The 27,747-nt window shown below is 45.0% G+C and overlaps 1 protein-coding gene across 1 annotated transcript in view; it reads right to left on the bottom strand.

Moving 5' to 3' along the window:
• Window positions 1-27,747, bottom strand: part of CRTC3 (CREB regulated transcription coactivator 3) — a gene marked incomplete at both ends in the record, with an annotated part of 116,344 nt that overhangs the window by 17,520 nt on the left and 71,077 nt on the right. The window contains 6 exons of the mRNA XM_080691684.1: window positions 4,636-4,685; window positions 8,803-8,888; window positions 11,348-11,380; window positions 19,758-19,858; window positions 21,446-21,508; window positions 23,648-23,709. Of these exons, the coding sequence (XP_080547810.1) occupies window positions 4,636-4,685; window positions 8,803-8,888; window positions 11,348-11,380; window positions 19,758-19,858; window positions 21,446-21,508; window positions 23,648-23,709 (395 nt within the window). The remainder of the gene's footprint in view (window positions 1-4,635; window positions 4,686-8,802; window positions 8,889-11,347; window positions 11,381-19,757; window positions 19,859-21,445; window positions 21,509-23,647; window positions 23,710-27,747) is intronic.

The raw sequence follows: 27,747 nt of genomic DNA, 5'->3' as shown, positions 1-27,747 counted from the left end.
TTGGCTTGCTGTAGCCGTCCAATGAGTTCGCCGCTGCCGCCGGCAGTATGGCGCTGCTGCCGCATCCTCGGGCGCGTGTGTCTCCTCTGTGGCCCTGAGCTCTGTTCTCAGTCCGCTTTCTCTCTGGAGCCTGGTGGTTTTTTTTTTTTTTTCTGGTGATGGTGTTTTCTGGCTATGAAAGGCGCTGGTTTTGTGGTAATGGAGATTGGTTGTTAGCAGGGCTCTTAAGCCCCGCTTTTCTCGGTCGCCATCTTCCCGGAAGTCCGCAGACTTCTTAAGGTCTCTGCACTAGAACGTACAGGGAGGCAGCCGGTCCTCAGCCCACCTGCCCCTTCCCGCCCCAGCCTGTCTGCACTGGGGGCACGTGTATGGCGACCCCAGCCTACGAGGCCAAGCTCCGGCCACGCCAGCACCCGAGGATGAGGAATGGTCAGGGGCACTGGCGTGGCCGGAGCTTGGCCTCGTAGGCTGGGGTCGCCATACACGTGCCCACAGTGCAGGGTCCTGATGACTGATGCTATCAAGGGCACCCCCACTGCAACAATGAGGGGAGTCAGGTCATGGAGAACAAGGAGTAGTCCAATGGGAAGACTACTCTTCAGGAAGTGTGAGCCGAGTGTGGTGGCACACGCTTCTAATCCCTGTACTTGGGAGGCTGAGAGAGGAGAATCGCACCTTCGAGAACAACCTCAGCAAGTAATGAGACTCCCATCAACCTAGTAAGACCCAAGATAAGAAATAAAATTGGGCTGGGGGTGTAGCTTGAAGGTAGAATGCCTCTGGGTTCAATCCCCAGTAACCACACACACACACACACACACACTGTGACTGAGCCGAGCATGGTGGCACACACCTGTAATCCCAGTACTTGAGAGGCTGAGACAGGAGGATTGCAGGTTTGAGGACAGCCTCAGGAAGCAGTGATACTCTCATCAACCTAGTGAGAACTTGTTTCAAAAATAAAACTAAAAATAGGACTGGGGTGTAGAATTCCCTATATTTAATCCCTAGTAACCCCCCCATACATGTGGCTAAGAATTCTGGAAACTAGAGGGAAGGTAAGTAGTGGAGCAATGCCTTGGAGGGGCCAGGGCGTGGAGAAAGCCATCCTGGCATAGAAAGGACCCTGCACCCCTGACAAGAGGATGTTGAGAGGGGAATCAGTGGCAGGAGAAAGGAGGTTCGCTCCTATGGCCTCTCTTTTCTTTTAAGAGGAGCAGAAAGAGGCAAAATGTGGATACTCACAGAGAAATGAGATAGTAGAAAGGGGTCTAATTGGGCAGATGAGGAAGGATAATTTTAGTTGTAGAGAAACTGAATATGAATCTTATCTTTCAGATGACTAGATGTTTGCAACTGGTTATAGGGTGAAAATTCAAGGACTAGAAAAATCTGAGACTACAGAGCTGCTCACTAACAGAAAGGCTCTCAGCCGGGCGTGGTGGCGCACGCTTGTAATCCCCGCGCTTGGGAGGCAGAGACAGGAGGATCACGCAGGCTTGAGAGACCCTGTTTCCAAATAAAAATATAAAATAGGTCTGGGAGTGTAGCCCAGAGCTAGAAGGGTTTCCAGGAACCCCAGTACCACCAAAAAGTAAGTAAGTAAGTAAGTAAGTAAGTAAGTAAGTGAGTGAGTGAGTGAGTGAAGGAGGGAGGGAGGGAGGGAAGGAAGGAAGGAAGGAAGGAAGGAAGGAAGGAAGCAGGCAGGCTCGCTCGCTGGCTGAGGACAGATCCTGAGCAATGAAGTGGGAATGCAGAGAGAAAGGGGAAGGCAGGAACAGTGTCCAGCAGAACCGGGTGAGGATGGAAAAGCTGATGTCACCAGGGACATCCAGAACACCCCTTGCAGCTGAGAGAAATACAAGTGGTCGCTTTCCATATCTATTGGGGTCATCGTTGGATCTGCCGTAATGAAGGCGACGCTCTCCCTGGCTGGAAGCCCTCCAACGATTCCAGGTCTTCTCTGAGTAAGACTCAAGCCACGCCAGTCTCCTTGCACTCTGGCCCTTACTGCCTCAGGTCCCTGCACTCGCTGTTCCCTCTGCCTGAACCCCGTTCCCCACTTCCCTCTGTATTCTGGTTGCATGTCATCCTGTTAGAAAGGCCTTCCTCAACTCCCACCACTGCCCATCTCCTTATTTTGCTTGCTTTTTAAAAGCTCATTTTCCAACACATGACATTCTATTGATTTGCTGATTTAGTTTTGCTTATCTTGCTCCACTAGAATATTAGCTCCTTATAAGTGGAGACTTGATCTGTTTTGTTGTTCTACCTGGTACCTAGAATTAGAGTCTAAATATCTGCAATGGGTAGGAGTAACTGAATGGAATGGCACTGGTAACAGAAGAGCAAGCGAGCTATTGTCTTTACCTAAGCAACACTGGCTTGAAAACTCTCCAAGGTTAACGAATTGTAGCCCAGTTCCATGATGTAGGCCTTTGGAGCCTGCAAGGGCTCTCTTTGTCTGAGGGTTCAGCCAAAACTGGTTCTTGAGGGAAATCTTGGCCTTATCTTACCCTGCACCTCTGGGTGGGCCAGGCTCCTTGGCCCGCTGTGTGCCTGGCAGGCTTTCTGACTTTCTGAGGAGGTCAACCCTCTCCTCAGCTCAGTGGGCTGTTAGTTACTTGAGTTTATATTTAACCAGCCGGAAAGAATGTCTAAGATGCAGGTGCTTTGTAGGGAGTGCTCTGAATGCACTGCTGTGCAATACTCCTCGGAAGCCTTGCGGGGGAAAGACCATACAGAAGGATGGCCTGAAGTCCAGTTCATTCACCCACAGACCCTCTAAAGTGGGTGCCAAACCAGATCATGTGAAAGTCCCATTTTCTTTTTTCTGGTGATACTGGGGATTGACACCAGAGGCGTGCTACCTCTGAGCTACACCCCCTGCCCTATTTTATTTTGAAACTGGGCCTCACTAGGTTAATAATCTCACTACTTGCTTAGGCTATCCTGGAAATCTGTGATCCCCTTCTCTCAGCCTCCCAAGTAGCGGGATTAAAGGTGTGCACCACCACACCCAGCTTAATAGTTCCATTTTCAAATCCCATTAGCTTGGCCCTGGGAAGACTTTCTGTTTCTGTTGTTGAGTTTGTTTACTTTTTTTTTCTTTAATGGTGCTGGGGATGGAACCTAGGCCTCATACATGGTAGATGGTTACTCCACCACCCAGCTACATCCCAGCCCAAGCCTTGCTGTTTCTTAACTGGCTTTGGTTCCACATGTGGGTCAGCACTGAGAGGTGCTGGGACTGACAAACCCGTGCAGCTCTCACACTGTCTCAGAAGGTGCCCTGAGACCCACAGCAGAGAGCTCTTCCAGCAGGCGATGTGGTACGGGTGGCTGTGCCTCCCCGGCAGGCGATGTGGTACGGGTGGCTGTGCCTCCCTGGCAGCTGTCTGTCGTCAGCTGAGACCCGGTGGGCCTCCTCCAAGCGTTGATTATTTCTTTCATCTCCATGCTCTCCCTATTCTCAACTTCCTCATTAACTTCTTTTTTTTTTTCATCTTTTTGTACTATCTGTATTTTTGTAAGCTGCCTCTAATCTAATTTTAGGGAATAAAGTGGTATATACCATAAAATCCATTAATTAACTAGCGGTGTTATAGAAACTATTCTTTCATTTGCAGATCTTCCCATTTATTCATCTTCAATTTTTAAAAATGGTGGTAATTTATATATCATTATATACCATGAATTTTATTGTTTCAACCTTTTTTTTTTTTTTTTTTTTGGTGGTACTGGGGTTCCTGGAAGCCCTTCTTCCTCCGGGCTACACTCCCAGACCTATTTTATATTTTTGAAACAGGGTCTCTTACGCCAGCGCGGCTGGCTTCGAACCTGCGCGATCCTCCTGTCTCCGCCTCCCAAGCGCGGGGATTACAAGCGTGCGCCACCACGCCCGGCTGTTTCAACCATTTTTATGGCGACAGTTCAGTGGTATTAAGTACATTCACAGAAACATATGTGTGTGTGTGCATGCGTACTGAGAATTAAACCCAAGGATGTTCTGACTCATCTATGTTGATTTTGAAATGGGGTCTTGCTATGTTGATGAGTCTCGCTGCTTCCTGAGGCTGGCTTTGAACCTGTAATCCTCCTGTCTCAGCCTACCAAGTACTGGATTACAAGTGTGTGCTATGCCCAGCTACCCCTATTTTTCATTTTTTGAATGAGGGGCTCACTAAGTTGCTGAGGCTGTTCTCAAACCTGTGATCCTCCAGTCTCAGCCTCCCAGGTACTGAGATTCCAGGTGTGCACCACCATGTCCAGCCCAGAAACTCTCTTCATCAACTTCTACATGACCAAGTGTCACACTGACAGGTGTTTTCCTTTCTCTAGCCAATGTGTCAAGGGCACCCAGGAGGCTGGAGGGCTCCTGTCAGCCCCTGCAGGCTTTTAATGCTGCTGGGTAGACTAGGCATTTTTCCAGGCTCAACTGTGTTTATGGAAATTTATTTTTCTGTTGCAATTTTGGAATTGAATTACATTAAGTACATGAAATATGAGTACCAAAGAGAAGGGCTGTTCCTGTGAACATGCAGCTAACTTCAAATGGCATGCAGGAGCAATTCCATCAGTTCTGCAGCAGAGACTGTCCCCTCTGGCAAACCCTCAGCAGAAGACTTTACTTACCTGCCACCTCCCACATCACAGGATCGAGGGCGCCCTGTAAGGGACTGGACCTAGAAAGAATAAAGAAAGCTGGGCTTACATACTGGGAAGCCAAGTTCTTATTTATTTATAATTCTGGGAATTGAACTCAGGGCATTCTACCTCTGAGCTACACTCTCAGCCCTGTTTTATTATTATTATTTTTTTTGTGTCTGTGTGGTGCTGGGGATTGAACCCAGGGGCATTCTACCTCCAAGCTACAACCCCAGCTTTCACTAAGTTGAAGAGAGCCTCAGTAAGTAGCTGAGGCTGGCTGTGAACCGTGATCCTCCTGTCTCAGCCTCCCGAATACTGGGATTACAAGTGTGCACCACCATGCCTGGCTTTTTATTCTCCTTTATTTATTTATTTTGGTGGCACAGGGGGTGGAACCCAGGGGCTTTCTACCTCTGGGCTATACTCCCAGACCCATTTTACATTTTATTTGGAAACAGGGTCTCACTAAGTTGCTGAGAGCCTCACTAAGTAGCTGAGGCTGGCTTCGAACCTGTGCGATCCTCCTGTCTCAGCCTCCCAAGTGCGGGGATTACAGGCGTGCGCCACCACGCCTGGCTTTTTATTCTTATTTTAAAACAGTCTCACTAGGTTGATGAGAATCTCACTACTTGCTAAGACTGTCCTTGAACCCGAGCTCCTCCTATCTCAGCCTTCCAAATCCTAGGATTACAAGTGTGCATCACCATGCCTGGTTAACATTTTTATTTTTATTTTTTGCATTAGGAATTGACCCTAGAGGCATTCTCCCTCCAAGCTACACGCCCAATTTTATTTCTTATTTGGAAACAGGGTCTTACTAGGTTGCTGAGAGCTTCCCTAAATTGCTGAGGCTGGCTTTCAACCTGTGATCCTCTTGTCTTAACCTCCCAAGTGCTGGGATTACAAACGTGTACCACCACACCCAGTTCCAGCTCACATTTTTAAACCGTGTCTTCCTAGGGATCTGGGAGTTTCAGCCAGCATAAATGAGAGCCAGCACATGTCACCAGCATCTTCACAGAGTGGCTATACAAGTTTTGATGAGACTTTTAAAATTCTTATATTTCCAGGAATAAGAGAGGTATAAGATTAATATTTTTTTAAAATTGGGGCTTTATTCATTTATCTTCTAAATGAATATGATTTCCTTCAAAAAAGGCCAGTGCTTTACAAGCAGAGCTTTGAAGTAAACATTCCTATTTCAATTGGCCTGAGAGAAAAAGAAGACAACTGAAAAGCAAAGCAGGGCAAAGAAAGAGGAAATTAACATTAAGAGAAAAAATAACTCAACTAGAATATAAGCTCTGGGGGCAAGAATGGGTGCTACAAATCTCCAAGAACTGAGGGAGAAAAGCACCTCTCTCCAGAGAAAGCCGCCCTAGTACCAGGAGAAAGCGGGCGTCCACACCCTCTCTGCTGAACATGGAGCTGTCCTTCAATGGAAGCCTCCAAAGCCACTAGTGCTTCTCACAGTTGCAAAGATACAGCCTGGTGCTTCTATGCTTAAATGTGTGTGTGTCACTGGGGATCAAAACTAGAGGCATTCTACCTCTGAGCTACACCCCCAGCCCCAATTTATATATTTTTAAAATTTTGAAACAGGATCATATTAGGTTGTCGAGGGCCTGAGTTACTGAGGTGGCCTCAAACCTATGATCCCGCTGTCTCGGCCTCTCAAATACTGGCATTACAGGTGTGCAACACAATAAGCAAACATATGGATTTAAAATCAGTTCTTTGGGCCGGGCGTGGTGGCGCACGCTTGTAATCCGGCACTTGGGAGGCGGAGACAGGAGGATGGTACAGGTTTGAAGCCAGCCTCACTGGCTTAAGAGACACTGTTTCCAAATAAAAAAATATAAAATAGGTCTGGGAGTGTAGCCTGGAGGTAGAAGGGTTTCCAGGAACCCCAGTACCACCAAATAAATAAATAAATAAAGAAAGAAAGAAAGAAAGAAAGAAAGAAAGAAAGAAAGAAAGAAATATCAGTTCTTTTGGTTGGGCGTGGTGGTGCACTCTTGTAATCCCAGAATTCAGGAGGCTGAGACTGGAAGATGGCGGTTCATAGACAGCCTCAGCTACTTACTGAGACCCTTGGAAACACAGTGAGATCTTGTTTCAAAAATAAAAAGAAAGGGCCAGGCGTGGTGGCGCACACTTGTAATCCCCATGCTTGGGAGGCTGAGACAAGGAGGATCGCACGGGTTCGAAGCCAGCCTCAGCTACTTAGTGAGGCTCTCAACAACTTAGTGAGACCCTGTTTCCAAATGAAATATAAAATAGGTCTGGGAGTATAGCCCAGAGGTAGAAAGCCTCTGGGTTCCACCCCCAGTACCACAAAAATAAATAAGTAAATAAAAATAAAAAGACTAGCCAGGCGTGGTGGCACACGCTTGTAATCCCTGTGCTTGGGAGGCCGAGACAGGAGGATTACACTGGTTCAAAGCCAGCCATGCTGGCTTAAGAGACACTGTTTCCAAATAAAAAAATATAAAATAGGTCTGGGAGTATAGCCTGGAGTAGAAGGGTTTCTAGGAACCTCAGTACCAAAAAAAAAAAAAAAAAAAAAAAGACTAAAAGATAGGGCTGATGGTGTAGCTCAGAAGTACAATGCCCCTGGGTTCCATCCCTGGTACAGCAAAAAGTAAACAAACAAAAACCAAAAAACAAAAAAAACCAGTTATTTTTATCCCCCAAAGATCAAACATAAAATACATTTTGATTTTTTGTTGTTGTTTTGTTTTTGCAGTCTGGGGATGGAACCCAGGGGCACTGTACCTCTAGCTTTAGTTTTTAGTCTTTTTTTATTTTTGAAACAGGGTCTCACTGAATTGTGAAGGGCCTCACTAAGTAGCTGAGGCTGTCCATGAACCATGATCCTCCCATCTCAGCCTCCCAAATGCTGGGATTACAAGCATGCGCCACGATGCCTGGCGATACATTTTAATTTTATTAAAAACCCTTTGATTCCAGTGTGGTGGTGCACGCTTGTAATCCCAGTAATTGGGAGGCTGAGACAGGAGGACCGTGCAGGTTTGAACTCAGCCTCAGCTACTTAGTGAGGCTCTCATTAACTTAGTGAGACCCTGTTTCCAAATGAAATATAAAAAATAGCTGGGAGTATAGCCCGGAGGTAAAAAGCCCCTGGGTTCTATCCCCAGTAACACACACACACACACACACACACACATACACACACACACACAACATTTAAGACTACCCTAATGCTAGGCAGAGACTGGCAGAGTTGGCAGAAGAAAATGGAGCTGGACTATAGAGCTTCTAATAGGTGGGGCAGTTCAGTACAGCAACAATACAAGTATCTCAGAGCATCATTAAGGGATGGAAGTATTCAGTCTTTCGAAACTGGGCCAGCTTCTCTGAAGGAAGAAAGTCCAAGATAGTACTGTGGGGCATCCCTCCCACCTCCTAGGGCCAGCAGGGTAGAGGTCAGCTCAAATAAGTTAGATACAAAACACAAAGGTGGTGCATACTTGTAATCCCAGTACTCGAGAGGCGGAGACAGGAGGATGGCAGGTTCGCAGCCAGCTTCAGCTACTTAGTGAGACCCCGTTTCAAAATAAAGAACAAAAAAGAGCTGGGTTGTAGCTTGGAGATAGAATGCCCCTGGGTTCCATTCTCAGTTCTGCAAAAACAAAACTAAATTAAACAAAACCCACACAGGCTGGCAGAAATAGCAAAACAGATGACTCGTTTACTGACTCCTGGGTCTCAGGTCAAGGCCCTTGACTTCAGAGAGGGCTACCTGCTGCCACGTGGTTCTGGACAGAAGCTGGTAGAGGTGGTACAAACCACTAAGGACTGGTGACCAGATTTCAGAGCTTTTAACAATTTGAATAAGATATGGGAGTTAAAGCCTTTATTTATTTATTTTTTTTTTTTTTTTGTGGTACTGGGGGTGGAACCCAGGGGCTTTAAATCAGGAAGTCAAGAGATCACTACACTAATTCATCAATACTGTGATAGTTTCTCCTGAGACATCACCCCTAGTATGTTTTTTCTATCTCTGTCCTCAGACAAATCCTCTTTTCCCTTTCCCCAATTCTCTGTTTCTGCCCTGCAGGATCTTACAACACCTCTGAAGTGTAAAAATGCAGTGACGGCAAGCATGGTTAGGTGAGGCTCACCTACCTCCTTGGTTTCCCATAGCTGTTTCGGCAGTGGCTTCGGAACAGTAAGCAAATTCTCTTCTTTTGATGGGCCAGGGAAAGACATTGCTGAAGGGGGAAAAGTAGCACATACATTGCATTAGAAGGCACCCATCCTACCTTTGGCCAAATTATCTCTATTAAAAAAAAGATTTATTTTAGCCGGGCATGGTGGCGCACGCTTGTAATCCCCGCGCTTGGGAGGCGGAGACAGGAGGATCGCGTTGGTTCGGAGCCAGCCTCGCTGGCTTGAGACCCTGTTTCCAAATTTAAAAAAATATATATTTTATATATATATATATATATATATATGTATGTATGTCTGGGAGTGTAGCCTGGAGGTAGAAGGGCTTCCAGGAACCCCAGTACCACACACACAAAAAAATGCTTAGCCACAAAATAAACAAAAGCTTTGTGTTATGAGAAACAGGCCAGAAGATGAGGGCCAGACTTAAGAAAGTATGTGACCAGTCGGGCGTGGTGGCGCACGCTTGCTTGGGAGGCAGAGACAGGAGGATCGCGCAGGTTCGAAGCCAGCCACGTGCACTGGCTTAGGAGACCCTGTTTCCAAATAAAAATGTAAAAATAGGTCTGGGAGTGTAGCCCAGAGGTAGAAGGGCTTCCAGGAACCCCAGTACCACCCTCCCCGCAAAAAAGTATGTGACCTGATGTTAGAAAGGGGACTCAACATCAGACACTGGCAAATTAGAAATGCTATGAAGCAAGCTGGGTGTGGTGGCACACACTTTTAATCCCAGTACTTGGGAGGCTGAGACAGGAGGATCTGGGTTCATGGCCAGCCTCAGCTACTTAGTGAGACCTTGTTTCAAAATAAAGAATAAAAAATCAGTCTGGGGGTGATTGTCATGATTTTCTATCCTAGCCCCAGAGAGGATGGTAACAGTCCCCAGAAAGTCACTACAAACAAGAACCAAAAACTCATACAAGACTGAGAAAAGGGCTTGAAAAAGAAGTTTATTTTATCTTCTATTTAATGAAACAATATAATTGATTGTAACTGTGGATTCCTAGAATGAATTAAGCATGGATGGGGGTATCATTTCTCTGACTGCAAATTAAGAGCATGATTATTAAAGTTCTAGGTTTCTCTCAATTCTAATATTCTCTCTTTTTGTAGTATTAGGGATTGAACCCAAGGCCTCACATATGCAAAACACACTGTACCACTGATTCATAACCCCACTTCAAATCACTACCTTCTGAAGACAGTTTATTTTGTCAACATTCTTGACGGCTGTTGATTTTCGTCTTTCCTGGTCTAATCATTCACAGAGACTGCTTCAGAAAGGTGCCCACGAGGGCGAGGCTTTCTGTTTCACTTGCTGCTGGGGATGCGTAAAACAGGGCTGGGAAAATCTGGACCTTGGAGCTGATTCTCCATAAACTGGAGGGCAGGAGCAATGGGCCTGGCGAGCCTTTATAAACCAACACAAGAGGAGATCCAGAAGGGAAACCCTCCTGTTTTCAGGCTCCCAAGTGCTGGGATTACAAGTGTAAAAAGCCCAGCTTTTTTTTATATAAAGAACCTCAGTATCTTCTACAAAACTTATAATTCCATTTGCCATCAATTTACACTTTCCTTTCATTGTTTATTTAAATCTATCAATTACTGACCCACAAAGGCCGGCCTGCCGGCCTGCCCGCCCGCCCGCCTGCCTGCCCGCCTGCCTGCCTGCCTGCCTTCTGTGGTACTGGGGATTGAACCTGGGCATTCTACCTCCAATCTATACTCCCAACCCTATTTTTAATTCTTTATTTTGAAACAAGATCACACTAAGTTGTGGAGGGCCTCTCTAAGTAGCTGAGGCTGGCCACAAAATTGCAATCCTCCTGTCTCACCCACTGGATCTTGGGATTGCAAGAGTGCACCACTAAGCTCAGCTTGACTCACAAAGACTTTCTTTTCTTTCTTTCTTTTATTTTTATTTTATTTATTTATTATTTTTTTTTGCGGTACTGGGGATGGAATCCAGAGGCATTCTACCTCCAAGCTACATCCCCAGCCCTACTTTTAATTCTTTATTTTGAAACAGGGTCTCACTGAGTTGCAAAGGGCCTCACTAAGTAGCTGAGGCTGTCCTCAAATCATGATCCTCCTGTTTCAGCCTCCCGAATGCAGGGATTACAAGTGTAGGCCACCAAGCCTGGTTGACTCACAAAGATTTTCTAAGTGGGCAGATAGTACTGAGAAAAGGACAGCGAATTTACTTATTGTCTAAGTGATCGATTTATTCATATTTTCATGCAGTTACAACTTTTGATTCCCTGCACAACCTTGGGACTCTGGAGACCTGACTATCAAGGAAAAAAATGTTGTAATAACACATTTTGTTTCTCATAACCTTGATCATGGCTAGCCTTCATTTTCTAGAACATCTCAGAAAAGCAATCCAATCGACAGTTAGCAGCCTTTTGTGGGAGTCTTGAAAATGTATGCGTCAAACCACTGAAATGTGGTTACATTGTGGGGTCGGCCTCCCCCCCAAGGTAAGTGAAGCAGCTCATACCTTCCCCGTGTCCATCGTTCTCACCACAGAAACCTGGCAGGGAAGAAAAGACACTTTCATGAGGTGCTTTCATTTCCATTAATTCAAGAATTAGTGACTTTTTTATTTAAAATACAATTTTGAAAGTCCAAAAGCAGTTTTTATACATCAAAGCTCATCCAATGTGCTTTATCATTTAAAAAGCTAAAAAACAGATGTTGAGTCTAAAGTTGGTGCCTGTATCTACTTTTCTTTGCTTTTAAAATTGTTTGTGTTAAATTTCCTTACTGCCTCTGTTTTGAGAGAATAATTTTTTTACAAAGCCTGAAAATTTCTCTTTAAATAAAAAAAAATATGGCTTGCAACTCTCATCTAAATCCTCTCCCTGGGGGAGGAGGGGTAACTCAGAAAGTCCAGATCTCCATCATACACTTATCAGGGATGCTTATAAGAACAAAGAGGAAGTTCCATGCTGGACATTGTTACATATTTTTCTTTTTGTTTCAGTACTGGAGATGGAACCCAGGGGTTATTCTACCTCCAAGCTACACTCCCAACCCTATTTTTTATTCTTTTATTTTGAAACAGGGTCTCACTGAGTTGCAAAGGGCCTCACTAAGTAGCTGAGGCTGGCTGCGAACTCCGATCCTCCTGTTTCAGCCTCCCAAATGTTGGGATTATAAATGTGTGCCATCATGCCTAGCTCATATATTTCTTACATACTAAATTATTTTTAAAAATTAATCTGCCCCCGGCATGGTGGCACATGCGTGTAATCCCAGCACTTGGGAGGCTGAGACAGGAGGATTGCATAGGTTCAAAGCCAGCCTCAGCTACTTAGTGAGGCTCTCAGCAACTTAGTGAGACCCTGTTTCCAAATAAATTATAAAAATAGACCTGGCCGTGTAGCCCAGAGGCAGAAAGCCCCTGGGTTCCATCCCCCAGTACCACACACACACACATTAATAATAAATAGGGCATGGTGGTGCACGCTTATAATCCCAGCATTTGGGAGGCTGAGACAGGAGGATCCGGTTCACGGACAGCCTCAGCTACTTAGTGAGGCCCTTTGCAACTCAGTGAGACCTTGTCTCAAAAATAAAGAATAAAAAATAGGGCTGGAGGTGCAACTTGAAGGTAGAATGCCCTTGGGTTCCATACCTACCACCACAAAAGAAAAAGAAAAAATAGGGCTGGGGTGTAGCTCAGAGCTAGAATATCCCTGGGTTCAAACCCCAGTATGGCACAAAAATAAAATAAAATTAATTAATGTGAAGTCTAAGTCAATTTAAAGGGTATATGTATGATAGCTATTTAGGAAGTTTTAAAATTCTGATGTAGAGCTGGATGTGGTGGCACATACCTATAATCCCAGTCCTTGGGAGGTTGAGACAGGAGGATCACAGGTTAGAGGACAGCCTTGGTGATAATAGACTCTCAGCAACCTTGTGAGACCCTGTTTCAAAACACAAATAAAAAGGGCTGGGATAGCCAGGCGTGGTAGTGCGACACTTGTAATCCCCACACTTGGGAGGCTGAGATGGGAAGGTCGCAGGTTCACGGATAGCCTCAGCTACTTAATGAGGCCACCTGCAACTTAGTGAGACCCTGTTTCTAAATAAAGAATAAAAACAGGGCTGGGGGTAGAATGCAAAAAGAAAAAAAAAGGCTGGGGTGTAGCTCAGAGGTAGAATACTCTTGGGTTCAATTCCCAGTACAAAATAACAATAACAACAACAATAATAATGATAATAATTCATGTAATAATAATTATTAAGTTGGAGTAAGTTGCAAATGACAAAGCACCTTTTATGCTTCTAAGCTAAAGCTAAAGAATGTAGTATTTTACCATTCTTCTTAAGGAAATAACTGACCCAAATGAGTTTTCAGAATCAGGACCAATTTTTAAGCTAAACCTTTAAATACAGTTTTCTTAGGGTTTAGGTAAGTCTCTGGATAAGTTTAACTTCTGGATGAACCTGATTAGTCTATAAAAGTTACTTATTATCATTCATTCAATATGTATTTACTAAGCTTCTATACTAAGTGTCAGCGGAAGACTGGTGACAGTGTAAGTGAGAAGACAGAACAGGAAAGACTGCAAATTCTGCAGCACAGGTAGAAGATGGAAAATGCAAGTGGAGCCTCGGGCAGGAGTGACACTGCGAGTCCAAGAAATTAAGTCATCTGTAAGTTAAGCACACTCAGCCAGGCCTGGAGGTTCACACCTGTAATCCTAGGACTTGGAGGTCAAGAGAGGAAGATCAGCGGTTAGAGGCCAACCTCAACAACTTAGCAAGTCCCTGTTTCAAAATACAAAATAAAACGGCGAGGGCTGTAGCTCAGCTGTAGGCCGACCCTGGGCTTAAATCCTAGTACAAAAGCAAAACATAAGCATGAAAGCATGCTCACAAAGACTTTCTCTCCAGCTCACAGGAACAGAATCCAAATGAGTGACTGGAAAAGCTTATTTATTTATTTATTTATTTAGGTGTTCTCTCTTTTTTTTCCTTTAAAATTTTTTTATTGGTGCATTATATTCAAACATCATATTGGGGTAAAAAATTTGTGTGTACAAACATGTACACATCGCTGATTTAACCCCTACCCAATTCCCACCCCATTCCCTCCCTTTCCCTCCTTCCCTTGCTTGGCTTAGTGATTGACTTCGATATGTTTAAGTACATTGTGTGTTTTAGAGAATTTCCTCTTCCCCCTCCCATCCCTTTATTTAGGTTGTCTTGTTTGCTCCTCTATAGGATCTCCTTTTTCAAGAGTTCCTCCTATGACCCATTTCTCCCTAACTCTCACATATTAGGGAAAGCATCTGATTTCTTATTTTTTGTGACTGACTAATAATCTCACTTAGCATAATGTCCTCCAGTCCTATCCATTTCCCTGAAAATGATGTAATTGAGTTTTTTTAAATGGCTGAGTAAAATTCCATTGTGTACATATCCCACAGTTTTGTAATCCATTCATCTGTCTGAAAAGCTTATTTTAATACACACAAAGGCCTTTGGATAAGCTTGTTAAATGCAGGTTCTTGGGCCTGACCCTCAGATGTTGTCTCAGAAGGCGTGAGAACTGGCTGGGTACCTCCATCTTCAGCAGTCGCTCTGGGGCCTCTCCTGCTCTCCTGAAGATGGCCTGTGGTCCCCTCTTTTGAGGGACTTGGTCTAGGTGGCCGCTCACTTCATCAGTGATCTAGCTCTCTAAAGGAAGAGTACTTTCAGAATGAGAGAAAAGAAGCCTCTGATGCATGCTCTGGCTTCTTGGGTAGATGGGGATGCAACCACTCTGATCAGAAAAATGAAATTATCTGTGGGGCATGTGTTACACACTTGTAATCCCAGCTATTCAGAAAGCTAAGGCAGGGGATTACAAATTCAAGGCCAGCCTGGGCAACTTAGTAAAACCCTGTCTCAAAATAAAAAGTGAAAAGGGCTGGGGGTAGAGCTCAGTGAGTAGAGCGCCTTTGGGTTCAATCCCCCCCAAAAAAACCCCCCAAGTTATCCTATGTAAGAACTAAGTTTTAAACTGGATGTGGTGGCACACACTTGTAATCCCAGCATTCAGGAGGCTGAGACCAGAGGATCATGGTTCGAGGACAGCCTCTCCTACTCAGTGAGTCCCTCTGCAACTTAGTGAGACCCAGTTTCAAAAATAAAGAATAAAAAATAGGGCAGGTGTAGCTCAGAAGTCGAGGGCCCCTGGGTTCCATCCCTAGACCCGCAAAAACAAAAATAAAAACAAAAAACTAAGTTTTATACAGTAATTTAGTATGGGATGTTGAAGTACCTCTTCATTGTTAAGGCACCAATCCCTCCAGGTTTAATTGCTAAGGTTGACCTGTCCTTGGAACATGAAGACTCAGTTGAGGGCCACTCCATGAAACTGCCTGGGGGGCTGGCAAAGTTCTCACATGGTGCCCCTTGAGCACCATCCCCTTCATCAAACTGGAACAGAGGAGGGCTTTATGTCAGAGTGAGGCCTTGAAGGATAATGATGGAGGTGATAACAATGGCCAGCATTACTCTCTGCTTACTGTGTGTGGAAAGCTTCCTCTAGACAATCTCACGAAGCCCTCACAGCAACGCTACAAGGCAGGTGCTGGTTCTAGGACTAGTGTCTTCAGAACGCCCTGCCCCTAACCAGTGCTGCACCTGCAGAGACTTAGGCAATGGGAAGTAAGGTTGATGGGGACGCCCCAGGGAAAAGACAAGAGAAGGAGGAGTGGGGAGGGTACAGAGGACAGCGAGGAGAGGAGGAGATGTGCACAGCAGCCACAGGCAGAGGGATCTGGCTGCAGCACCAGAGGGGAGGCGTGTGAGACAGGCTGGATGGAGGGTCGGCCAGTGATCTGGATGAAGCGTGGGGTAGAAGGGTAGAGTTAGAGCTGAACTCCTGAGGCCACTCTTGCAGAAGAGCATGAGATAGCTTGAAAAGGGAGAGCCTCAAGGCAGGGAGGCCAGGCAGGAAACCAACACAACAGGTCAGGGGAGAAGGAACAAGGCACGGCCTGATAGGACAGACGCGAGGCGTTGTGGCATACAGCGAGCAGACCCTGGCTTCGGACTGAGGCAGCCGACCATGGTGGTTATAACCATAAGTCTCCGGTGTCACGCTCAGGTGACCAGAGGATGATGGTGGTCACAACAGATATTAGCACTAGGTTAGCATATAAATAAAATATCTAAGTCTCGATTTTTACTACTAAGTAAAAAATACCAGAATATAGCTATACACAAAAGGTTAAAAATTAAAAAAAAAAGGAACAAGATATAACTGTGTTGGAAACAGAAGGAACTGATTTGCTTCAGTCCCACTGGGGATGGAACAGTGATGACCAAGGCCAAGTCTGTGTTCCAGGGAGCTAGCAGCCCCGGCCCAGGGCTGACCTGACTGTGTACATCTGAGACCATTCCTGTGTGTGCCCACGCCTGGGGGATCTAAGTAACTGCTCACATGGTCTTGAAATGAAGTATAGAAGGTAAGGGGGAAACCCCTTAACCAGAGTGTGTCCTAAAAGAAGCTTGTGAAATTTTAGCCCCCCACTCCTGGGCCCACCTGCCAGCCCAGTAACAATCCCTTTTACCCCTCTTTAGACCTATGGTGCATGCACCAGACAATCAAGTGCCATAGACAGGCTTATATCTCTGGATTATTTGCATTTTAAGCCTTCTCCTTAACTCTACAGAACAAAGCTTAATGCCGGCTGTAAAGTCACTGAGGTACAAAAAATACACTTGTTCCTTAGAGTAGGAGCTGAGGGCTGTAGTCCCCAAAGACGGCGATGTTCAGCACCTACAGCTCTGGGTGTGAAGACAGCCTTCACATACTCTTCTGCCATTACCCCTAGACCACTCCCTGAAGGATCACAGACCATGCCTCCACGTGAGGCCAGGTGAGGAGGGGCCAAGGGAGGGCCCCAGACTACAGAGCAGGGCTGACCGCAGAGACCCCTGGTTCTTGTCCGCCTGCATGTATGTGCAAAATGGCTGCACACGCTGCCATGGAAATGGTCAACATTTCCCTTTACAGATTCTGGGTAATTAAACAAGAAGAGACAAAGTATAAAAATTCATTTGGTTGTATAAAAGTTTATTTCTATCATTTACAACTGCTAATCATTTATGCTTAATTCTCAAGCAACTCGATAACTATTATGGAAATAACTAAACATGTATCACACCAATGGCTTTATTTTCTGGGGACACAGACCTCTGCTCATGACGTATCTCAGTTTACACCCGTGTAGTTAAGCTATGAGAAGATGCCTCCTTAACATCTGCTCCCCTACAACAACAACAATGAAATAGGGCCCCAGCACTACGCTTAGGAAAGATTCCCAGGGAAACAACGGTTATTACTACTCCTACTATCGAACCTACTCCTGGGCTTCAATTATATTTTCCCATCATTTTTTTTAATCTTATTTGGTCAGTTATATAAAAAGAAATACCTTTTGGTGAAGCTATTTGATATTTTTAAAATCCAGAAGGAAAGAAAATGAAAAACTTTAATGAATTACAGGAGGAAAACATATAAAACTATTTAAAATAGCTCCCACCAACAAATATAATTCTCCAGAAATAATTCTCATCCTTGGAGACTTGAATAATATTTTAAACACTCTGGCTTTCCCATGTAAACACATCCATATTTGGATGTGTTTCTGGGTTCTGCTGTACTTTGAGGCGACTGCAGGAGCAGGCACAGGGTTCAGGCATCTGAGCTGGAGGGCAGCCCACCTTCCATGGCTGTCAGAAGTCAGGCCCAGTGATTTCTAACTGCTAACCTGAAAAAGGATGGGCCATCATGGTGCTCCAGTCACCTCAGGAGCCTGTGCCAAGATTTCCCCGCTTCTTCTCTTCTTTTCTGATGGCTCTGCCAACCTGGGTTCACATTTATACTTTCCTCACTCCTCCTCACAATGGCATCTCTCACCTCTCCCCAGAGGCCACATCACCTGCAGCATAAATACTTCAATCCAGGCCATCACGTTCTTTAGTTACTTTCTTTTCTCTTTACATGCCAGCCTCAAAAATTCCTTGAATTAGCTATGGCTCTCTCGTGCTCTCTAGGGCTCTGGCCTCTTCCAGAGAAACATAAACTTTCAGGGGCAATGCAGATGCAGAAATACAAGAGTGCAGGGAAAAATCTATCAGCTGGTTTGCTCCCAGTTCAGAGAGATGAGGATCAGCTGCACCAATGGGCACCTCCACTGGTTTCAGTTTCTGCTGTTTTAGGCTCTTTTTTATGTATTTCCATCTTTACCTACCCTGAAGCCAAACTACTCCATCTTCCCACACGCCCCACTTCTGTAAGCAGTAAGCAGTTGACCCATATCCAATTTCAATGCTCCTGCCAACTTTACTCTCATATTCCCATGTGTAGAAACATGGTAGATGTCCCTAACCAATTCTGAAAGCTCTCCTGCTTTATAAGCCAACAAGCATTTAGGCAAATGATTCAGTCTTCTCTAAACTACACCAAGGAAACAAATATAGCAGCAATCATTATTAAATCCTAGCTTTACTATATGCAAAGAAATAAGACCCTGAGTGTATTCCTTGGAAGGAAGAGAGACTATTTAGACTTTAAATAGTCCAAAAACCAGAAAAGCTAGTATCTTAGCCAAAGGTAATTCCCGATCCTCTTTCTCAGAGTCAATGTGTATATGGATGGATAATTCAAGACAGTAGTTCTTTCTAGTTTGCAAACCCCATAAAGGCAGGCTTAGAATGTGCCTGAAGGGGCCAGCCTGTTTCAGGTACAAGTCGCTGAATGCCAGCACCTGGCCTGCTAATGAGGGCTCTGCACACGTAGCCTCGGGCGCTCTCCTTGCTCTTCTGTCAGTGAGGGCTCCTTTGTGCACTGTGTTAAGTGTTGGAGAGAACAAGGTCGTTAGGATGCTGCCTCCAAGAACTTTAGCCTGAGCAGAGGAAGAGAAGCATGTCTACGTAAAGAAGCAGTCGAGTCACAGGTGCTAAGAGCACCTGTAGCAGGAGCTTTGGGATTAGAAGGACATGGGTAGTTCAGGGCCAACAGAGGAAGGAAGGCCATGGAACGCTCCCTAGAACTGCAGGCAGGAGCTGAGGCTCACAGGTCAAGAGGGTGTTGGCCAGGTGGGCCAGGACTGAGTTATAAGAAGAAAAGGGAAAAAGATACAACAGAAGAACCTCAAGTGGGTCCCACTGCTGCCTCCTCAGGGAGTGGGGAGGGAAAGAGAGAGGCAGGCGGGGGCCAGAGGCTGGGGCTCAGGTCCCTCCACACCGAGAGCTTGGGCTCTTTACTCTGGGAGTGAAGGGGTGTGCCGAGGGAGTTCATCAGGAGCAAGAGCTGGACCTGGCTTTGCTGTAGAAGCAGAAGCCTAAGCCTCAGGAGTCTGCCTTTTCCCACTCCTGGCTCAAGTGAGGAAGCATGGTGATCTGAGCAGCAAACGGGGTGGGGGCAGGTGAGGCCAGGCTCCCTCTCCTCCTCCTCGGGGCATGCCCTCCCACAGACAGCAGGCCTTCCCTGCCTCTCTCACCCCACCCCGCCTCAGCACTCCTCCACGGGCACCCTGCACAAGCACTGCTGGCCTGGGGAGCTGGCCTCATACAGTGCTTCAGTCAGGGACCCGCAGAGAGAGCCACTTCCTCCAGAACAAGGGAGCCCAACATGAAACTGGACTGAAGGGCTAAGATGGAAATAGAGACCAGTTAGGAAGTTATTACAAGAGTCCATGGAAAAGATGATTAGTGCCTAGAAAAGGGCCAGGGCCACTGGGGAGGAGGAAGCTCAAGGGCCAAGAGATGAGCCTGAGGGAGCGTTTGCCAGGGAAGAAGTGCAAAGAGGTGCAGTACATGCCCAAGGAGCTTCTCTCCTCAGTTCCTACAGGACAGGACAGAAAGCAGGTGCTGTTAGCAGGGCCTGTGTGTCTTACCCATGTATGGGGCAGGCCAGGCTGACTGGCCCCCTCCTCCATAGGGGTCCTGGGGCTTGGTGCTCAGAGCACTTGTGTGAAGAGCAGAGTCAGAATTGGTCCTAAGGAGGGGAGGAGAGAGTCTGGCTGAAATGCAGTATTCTTTGCTGAATATTACCAACAGGAGAGAAGGCAAGAATAATCGACTTAAAAACCACCCATAAAATGAAGTCAGGACCTACCTGCAGTCCCTTACATCAGTAACAGCCTCTGAGGACCACCACATCCAAAAAGAGACTTCAGTTTGTTCTTGTACAGCCTTGCACTTTGGAGCTGAAGGCAATGGACAGATCTTGGACTCACTGCTTCTCCCTAAGATTTTCCTGTTTTCTTTTGCAACTCAGAAGTTGGCTGTGACCAGTATGGTCCGTGGCCAAGCTAGGTTTTCTGCACCAGACAGTTCCTATGTGAAGGAGCACCCAGAGCACTGGTGCTCACACCTTTTGAATGCAAGGTCAGCTATTTTCAAAATACTGCTGGCTGTCCTCTTCCCTTCTTTCTCCTGTCTGCACAGTGGGCTCTGCAGCAGACACCTGATGTGTGATGCCACCACAGGCCAAAGAGCAGCAGATTCCGCTGCCTTCGAGAGCGTCATCGAAGGTGTAAAGATAACAACTATTTTCAGTAATATTTTTGCTTTGGAAATATGACTAGGGTTCTTTAGAAATAATATTACTTATGTTAGTGTGTAATGAGCTTATTGTTATTGTTAAATGCAGTAATAGGTTTTTTTTTTGTTTTTTTTTTTTTGTTTTTTTTGCAGTACTGGGGATGGAAGCCAGGGGCATTCTACCTCCGAACTACACCTCTAGCCCTATTTTTTATTCTTTATTTTGAAACAGGTCTCACTGAGTTGCAAAGAGCCTCACTAAGTAGCTGAGGCTGTCCATGAACCTGGATCCTCCCATCTCAGTCTCCCAAATGCTGAGATTATAAGCGTGCACCACCATGCCCAGCTTAATAGGTTGTTTTATAACCCCAGTCCCTTTATATATTAACTGAGGGGCTGTGGACAAATCATTTAGCCTCTTAAAAATTCTTTTTTTTTTTTTTTGCGGGTCTGGGGACAGAACCCAGGGGAATTCGACCTCCAAGCTATACCCCCTGCCCTATTTTTTATTCTTTATTTTGAAACCGGGTCTCACTGAGTTGCAGATGGCCTCATTAAGTAGCTGAGGCTGTCTATGAACTGCGATCCTCCGGTCTCTGCCTCCCAAATGCTGGGATTATAAGCGTGCGCCACCACGCCCGGCTCAAAAATTCATTCTTGTAGTATATCATCAGGACTGAATAAATAACCTGGACGGAACACTTACTTCAGCAGTATGAACACTTGAGGTTTATTGACCACTTGTGCTTTCCAAGTATTGTCATTTCAACCCCATGACTACGCCATGACAGGTACAATTATCTCCACTTTTCAGATGGGCAAACAGAGGTACACAGAACTCATGGCTCCAGGTCACAGTATAAGAGGCAAACCCTGGCGGTCCCTCTCCAGACCTCAGGGTCTCATAGTGTGCCATCCTCTCCCCTGCACACTCGGTGAATGGTGGGGCTTTTAACATTTCTACAAACACAAATAACATACACATTCTTGGCAGCCAAGTAAAGAATGTCAGGACAATCATGAGAAACTGCCCACGTACCTGTTAAGTGCAGACGTTAGCCTGAACCCAGGATGCTTTTCTTCTTTCCAAGGAGGCTGCTGCCTTTAAAAATCAGAACAACAGAAAAAGAAGTTCAATCAATGGAAGCAAAGGAGAACCTGAGACCGGGGCCGAGAACTTGCTTCAACTCACCTGCCGCATAACCTGAGCCCTAAAAACACCCACACCTCACTCATCTTGCTCATCACTGTTACCATGGGACCAGGCCGAGTGGTCCCGCAGTGCCTAAGACCTCTGCTCTCCAGTAGAGCTACCCAAACCCACAGGAACAGGATTAGCTTAACAAAAGGGCAAACACAATCCTTTTACTGCCTTCTGAAGTCAATGCTACAACCAACTCTTCTCTAGGGGATACATTCTTCAGGCAGATGTGTAAAAAATTGGCCTTCATCACATACCTTCAGTATGTGTAGGGGGTGTGTTGGCAACCAGAATGCGAAAATTTTGCATTCCCATAAAAAAAGAGGAATATAATTGTGACAGTTACCTAGGTTATGAAAATATCAATCTGACTAGTCCTGTGCTCCACAAAGCACAAGACACTTTTTATTGGATACATATAAGAAAAATAGTTTGGAGATATGTTATTTCTGATTTAAAATGTTTATCCTCGCCAGGCGTGGTGGTGCACACTTGTAATCCCTGTGCTTGGGAGGCAGAGACAGGAGGATTGCGCAGGTTCGAAGCCAGCCGCGTGCTCTGGCTTAGGAGACCCTGTTTCCAAATTTAAAAAATGTAAAAATAGCCGGGCGTGGTGGCGCACGCTTGTAATCCCCGCGCTTGGGAGGCAGAGACAGGAGGATCGTGCAGGTTCGAAGCCAGCCACGCGCGCTGGCTTAGGAGACCCTGTTTCCAAATAAAAATGTAAAAATAGGTCTGGGAGTGTAGCCCGGAGGTAGAAGGGCTTCCAGGAACCCCAGTACCACAAAAAAAAAAAAAAAAAGTAAAAATAGGTCTAGGAGTGTAGCCTGGAGGTAGAAGGGCTTCCAGGAACCCCAGTACCACCAAAAAATAAATAAATAAATAAATAAAATAAAATGTTTATCCAAATTTGATTTTTTTTTTCTTACAGTGCCAAGGGTTAAACACAGAGCCTTCTATATGCTAGGCAAAGACTACCACTGAGCCACGTCTCCAACCTAATCCCGGGATTCTTGAAGTTAGCTGAAAACCTATGTGAGGGCAGCACCAGCTATTCCCGTCTTTATGTCTTTTCCTGGATGCAGATTCCATTACCTGTGTTAAGCGCTCAGTCAGTATTTGCCCAGAGAATGGGTCAAAAGGAGACCTCAAACACACACACACACACACACACACACACACACACACACACACACTTCAAACCTCCTAAATCTGCCTTAGTAACCTTAATATGATACAAGGCTGGCGTTTAGCATAGTGATAAAGCACTTTGCCTAGCATGTGTAAAGCCCTCAGTTCAATTTCCAGTATCACAGTGTGTGTGTGTGTGTGTGTGTGTGTGTGTGTGTGTGTAATTTGAAAGCTACCACACATACAGCAGATGTAGCAGTCCTTTTCAGTTAACTTTATAAACTTTCACTCCATATACTGGGTGTAAGAATACTCAGGGACCCAAGTCAAACACACTGAAAACGACCATTTTAGGACTTTCATTCCTTTCAGTAGCTTAATAAGACACTTTGAGAAAAGGCATTTATTTTTCCATGTCTCAAATATAATACCAAATCTGAATTTGGTATATTCTGTTGGTAACTATATTCCAAATATATTTCTATTTAAAGTATGAAGATCTATTGGAATAAGTTTTCTTTTTATACTTTCATATAAACCCAAGATTATACAACACAAGACTTAAATTCTATAAGAGAAAACAAGTCTGGCCGGGCGTGGTGGCGCACGCTTGTAATCCCCGCGCTTGGGAGGCTGAGACGGGAGGATCGCACAGGTTCGAAGCCAGCCTCAGCTACTTAGTGAGACCCTGTTTCCAAATAAAATATAAAATGAGTCTGGGAGTATAGCCCAGAGGTAGAAAGCTTCTGGGTTCAACCCCCAGTACCACTACACACACAAAAAAGAAAACAAGTCTGTTTTATCTAAAAATTTCTAAAGCCACATTCAAAGTAGATAAGGTAAAAATCACCTAAAAATAATAGCACGTGTTCATATATTTAAAAATCTTTCAAATACAAGCTTGCTTACCTTGGCCAACTCTCATCCAGGGGCTGTGAAGAGTAACTGGCTGCAAAAGTACCACCATCAAAGTAGAATATTTAGTAAAGGAAAAGTAAAATGGAAAGTTGAAGTGGAATTAAGAAGCCGAAATACGGAGAGTTAGACAACAAAGTTTCTTGTTACCTGTAGCTTTACACCTCACAGCTCTTCCTCAGGCCTTATCAACCTCCTCAAGGGGTCCACCTCTATCTTCTGACCAGTATGCCTTTGCATGATTTATTTGGGGTGTTCCTTTCAGAGTCAATCAACCAATCTCTCCCCCCTCTCTCTCTTCTCTCCCTTCCTCCCCCTCTCCCCTCTCCCTCTCCCTCTCTCATGGGTAGGCTGTGCAGGCATCCCTGTCCCAGGGGATGGCATTCATGAGACCCCGAGTTCCATCTACAGCACCACAAAAAAAAACAAAAAAAACAAACACAGAACTCAAAAACAAGCCACCCTGTGTCCTGCGCTTCTCCTCTGTGTGCATGCTAGCAGAGAAGGCACTCCAGAACTGCTTATTTTTCTGACTTTAGGTTATTCTTTAGGACATACCAGCTGTGAGGAGTACTTTAAGCTGCCTCAATGTAGTGTCCTAATATATATATATATATATATATATATATATATATATATATATATATATATATATATTATTTAGTGGTACTGGGAATGGACCCAGAGGCTTTCTACTTACAGGCTATACTCCCAGACCTATTTTATCCCCGCACTTGGGAGGCTGGGACAGGAGCATCGATCGCACAGGTTCAAAGCCAGCCTCGATGCTCCTGTCCCAGCCTCCCAAGTGCGGGGATTACAAGCATGTGCCACCACGCCTAGCTTGTCCTAAAATCTTTAAAAGAACAGTTAAAGTTGGACGATGGGATTGGCTCAGGACACAAAGGACCAAGGAAGAGAGCTTTCTATTTTTTTTATTTTTTGGCAGTACTAGGAATAGAACCTAGGGGCATTTCACCTTTAAGCTACACCCACAGCCCCATTTTTAAATTATTTATTTTGAAACAAGATCTCACAAAGTTGCAGGGGACTTTACTAATTAGCTGAGGCTGGCCACGAAACTGAGATCCTTCTGTCTCAGCCTTCCAAGTACTGGGATTACAAGCATACGCCACCACTCCCGCCACCACTCCCGGCTTGGGAAAGAGCTTTCAAAAGGGGACAAGAAGTGCCACCCACTGAGGCGGGAGCCTGTCCTGTCTGTAGTGTGGTTGGCTCCCCCTGGAGAAAGCCTGCCGATGCATGAAGTCAGCACAGCACCACAGAAGCACAGTGTCGATATCACACCACTCCCTGGGTCCAGCCCGTGGGCTTCCAGTCATATAAGCCAATAAATTTCGTTTTTCCAAGGTAAGGTAAGTTTCTGTGTTTGACTTATGGAGAAATGTCAGTTTCCCAGTTGACATTATGAGAGTCCCAAAACTTACACGTTCTCTATCTCCCCTTAGGTCTAGCATGTCTTAGATCAAGTTCCAGATGCATGGAGAAACTCATGAGATGAGCACCAGACACACGAATGCAGCATGCTGCTTCTGTCAGTCTAACTCCTTGCACCCAGAGGACTGTCTTAAGACATTTCCCACTGTATTATTCTCCTGCATTGAAAATCTTTGATCATTCTCTTCATCAGAAGCATACCTTATCAGCTGGGTGTGGTGGCACACTCTTGTAATCCCAGCATTTGGGAGGCTGAGACAGGAGGATCATGGTTCACTGACAACCTTGGCTACTTAGTGAGGCCCTTTGCAACTCAGTGAGACTCTGTTTCAAAATAAAGAATAAAAAATAAGGCTTAGGGTGTAGCTCAGAGGTAGAATGTCCCTGGGTTCTGTCTCCAGTACCAGAAAAAAAAAAAATCAGACTTTATCAGCTTGGTAATTGTGGCATGCCACAATTTGGTTGCAAGGTACATGTCTGTTCTCATCTCTACTCCAGTTGTCAGGGTCCTAAAATGCAGCCTACCTTCCCCTGCCTCTGCATCCGCAGACACCATTCCCCTCTCCTTCCCTCCTTTGCCCTCCCTCTTTACCTGTGTAGAACACAGCCTCCTCGAAGGCCTGGCTCACCTCATGTCACCTCATCAAATCTAAGCCACTGCTCTGTTCCCTACATTACCAATGATCCCCAAAAATGTCCCATAGGGGCATTCTACCTATGAGCTACACCCTTGAACCTATTTTAGTGTGTGTGTGTGTGTGTGTGTGTAGTACTGGAGATTGAACCCAGGGCAATGCTACCTCTGAGCTACACTTACAGCCTATTTCATTTTTTATTTTGAAACAAGATCTCACTAAGTTGCAGAGGGCCTCACTAAGTAGCTGAGGCTGGCCACAAACCTGAGATCCTCCTGGCTCAGCCTCCCAAGTACTAGGATGACAAGTGTGTGCCACCAGGCCCAGCTAATTTTATTCTCTCTTTTTTTTTTTTTTTTTTTTTTTTTTTTTTTTTACCAAAACAGGGTCTCACTAAGTTATGGAGGGCCACACTAGGCTATAAGGAAGGCCATGAACCTGTGATCTTCCTGCCTTAGCCTCCTAAGTATTGGGACTGTAAGCAGGTGCTACTATATCCAGCTCTAAAACTTTACTTTTTAAGGTGGAAATAATAAAGAAGATATAAGGTGTGCATTAAGACATCAGAAATGTGAAAATGAATATAAGCATCTATGTGTCGGGCCTGTGCTGAGTTAGTATACTCTCATTTAATCCTAACAATCCTAGGAGGCAGATGATATTGCCCCCATTTTACAGCTGAAGAAACCGAGTCTCAGTCCTAGAGGAGTTGAGAAATCTGAGACAACTGGCATGGCAGGTCAGGGGTCAAACCCACAGCTCACTGGCTCCAAAGTTTAAGAGCCCTGTACTAAGGCATGCTGCCTCTTGGGACACAGTGAACTATTACCAAGTGCCCCAGAAAACAGAACACATGTACCTGGAGCATTCTGGGAAGAAGGACAGAGGTTAGAAAAGAAAGTATCACTGGCTTACACTCTCAGTAGAGGGGACTATCCTGCAGGCTGGGGCTAGGCATCTCAAGCAAATGCAGAATCTGGAATTAGGAAAAAGCACAAACTAAGGAGCTATTAGTACTCAGTATAAAACACTTCCTTTTCCAGAAGCATTATGATTGCACATTTATCTTCTACGTGTTCATTTCCTTTGTCATGTCTCAGTTTCTTATTTTTTAATCTGACCCTGAGCCATACAATAAGACGTGTTTTCAAAAGAGACATTTGTTTAACTTATGTAAGTACAGATCAGAATGGATCACAGTAGAAAACAGACAAGGCCATGGTGATAAAGAGGAAAGCGGGCCCTGTGGGACCCACGCACGCCAGTACTCCGCAGGCGAAGCCACTGGGAAGAAGCGCGAGTCCTGCAACCTGTGCTTACTGGTCTTTCTCTTTTCTGCAGGATTTGATTAACTCTGCCCAGGAAAGCTTAATTTCAGAAAGCAGATGTTGACCATTTTTCTCAATATGCTGCCATCCTTAAAACCATTAAGTCCAGTTACATAGCAATGATAATTCAAATTAGAGTGCAGTGTTATAATAGTAATGTAATGGCCAAACACTGGTTATTTAAATGCTGGGGTGTAAATTAGTATTTTAACCTTCCTGAAGTATACTAAACAAATGGAAAGGTAGTAAATTCCTCGATTTTTCACAAGATTAGGCTGGGGTATCAAAAGTTAAAAGATATGACCTCTGAGCTTTCCTTTTTCTTACTGTGCCACCTACTTTGATGCAATTTAAATCCCCAAAACTGGGCACCAAGAGATCCACTAATGTTACAGCTTACAGTTAAATTCAACCACTAATGTTACAAGCTTACAGTTAAACTTACTTTAAAACAAAACAAACCATAAAAGATTTAACTGTCCTTTTGAAGATTTTAGGAAACTGCGTCCAGGAAGCTTAAATTACTCCTTAACAACAGTATGTCTAAAGAACCTAAAGGCAGAAAAAAACACCTTCCTTTTGTAAACTTGGATTTGTGGTTTAATTCAGTAACAGTTCTGGATGGCCGGCTTTTTGCCAGCATACAAACAGAAGAGAAGCACAGGACTCAGGG

Source organism: Muscardinus avellanarius (assembly GCF_963383645.1).
Source record: "Muscardinus avellanarius genome assembly, chromosome: 3".
NCBI lineage: Eukaryota > Metazoa > Chordata > Mammalia > Rodentia > Gliridae > Muscardinus > Muscardinus avellanarius.
Note: the sequence above shows the minus strand (reverse complement) of the source record. Positions and strands in the feature narration are given on the sequence as shown.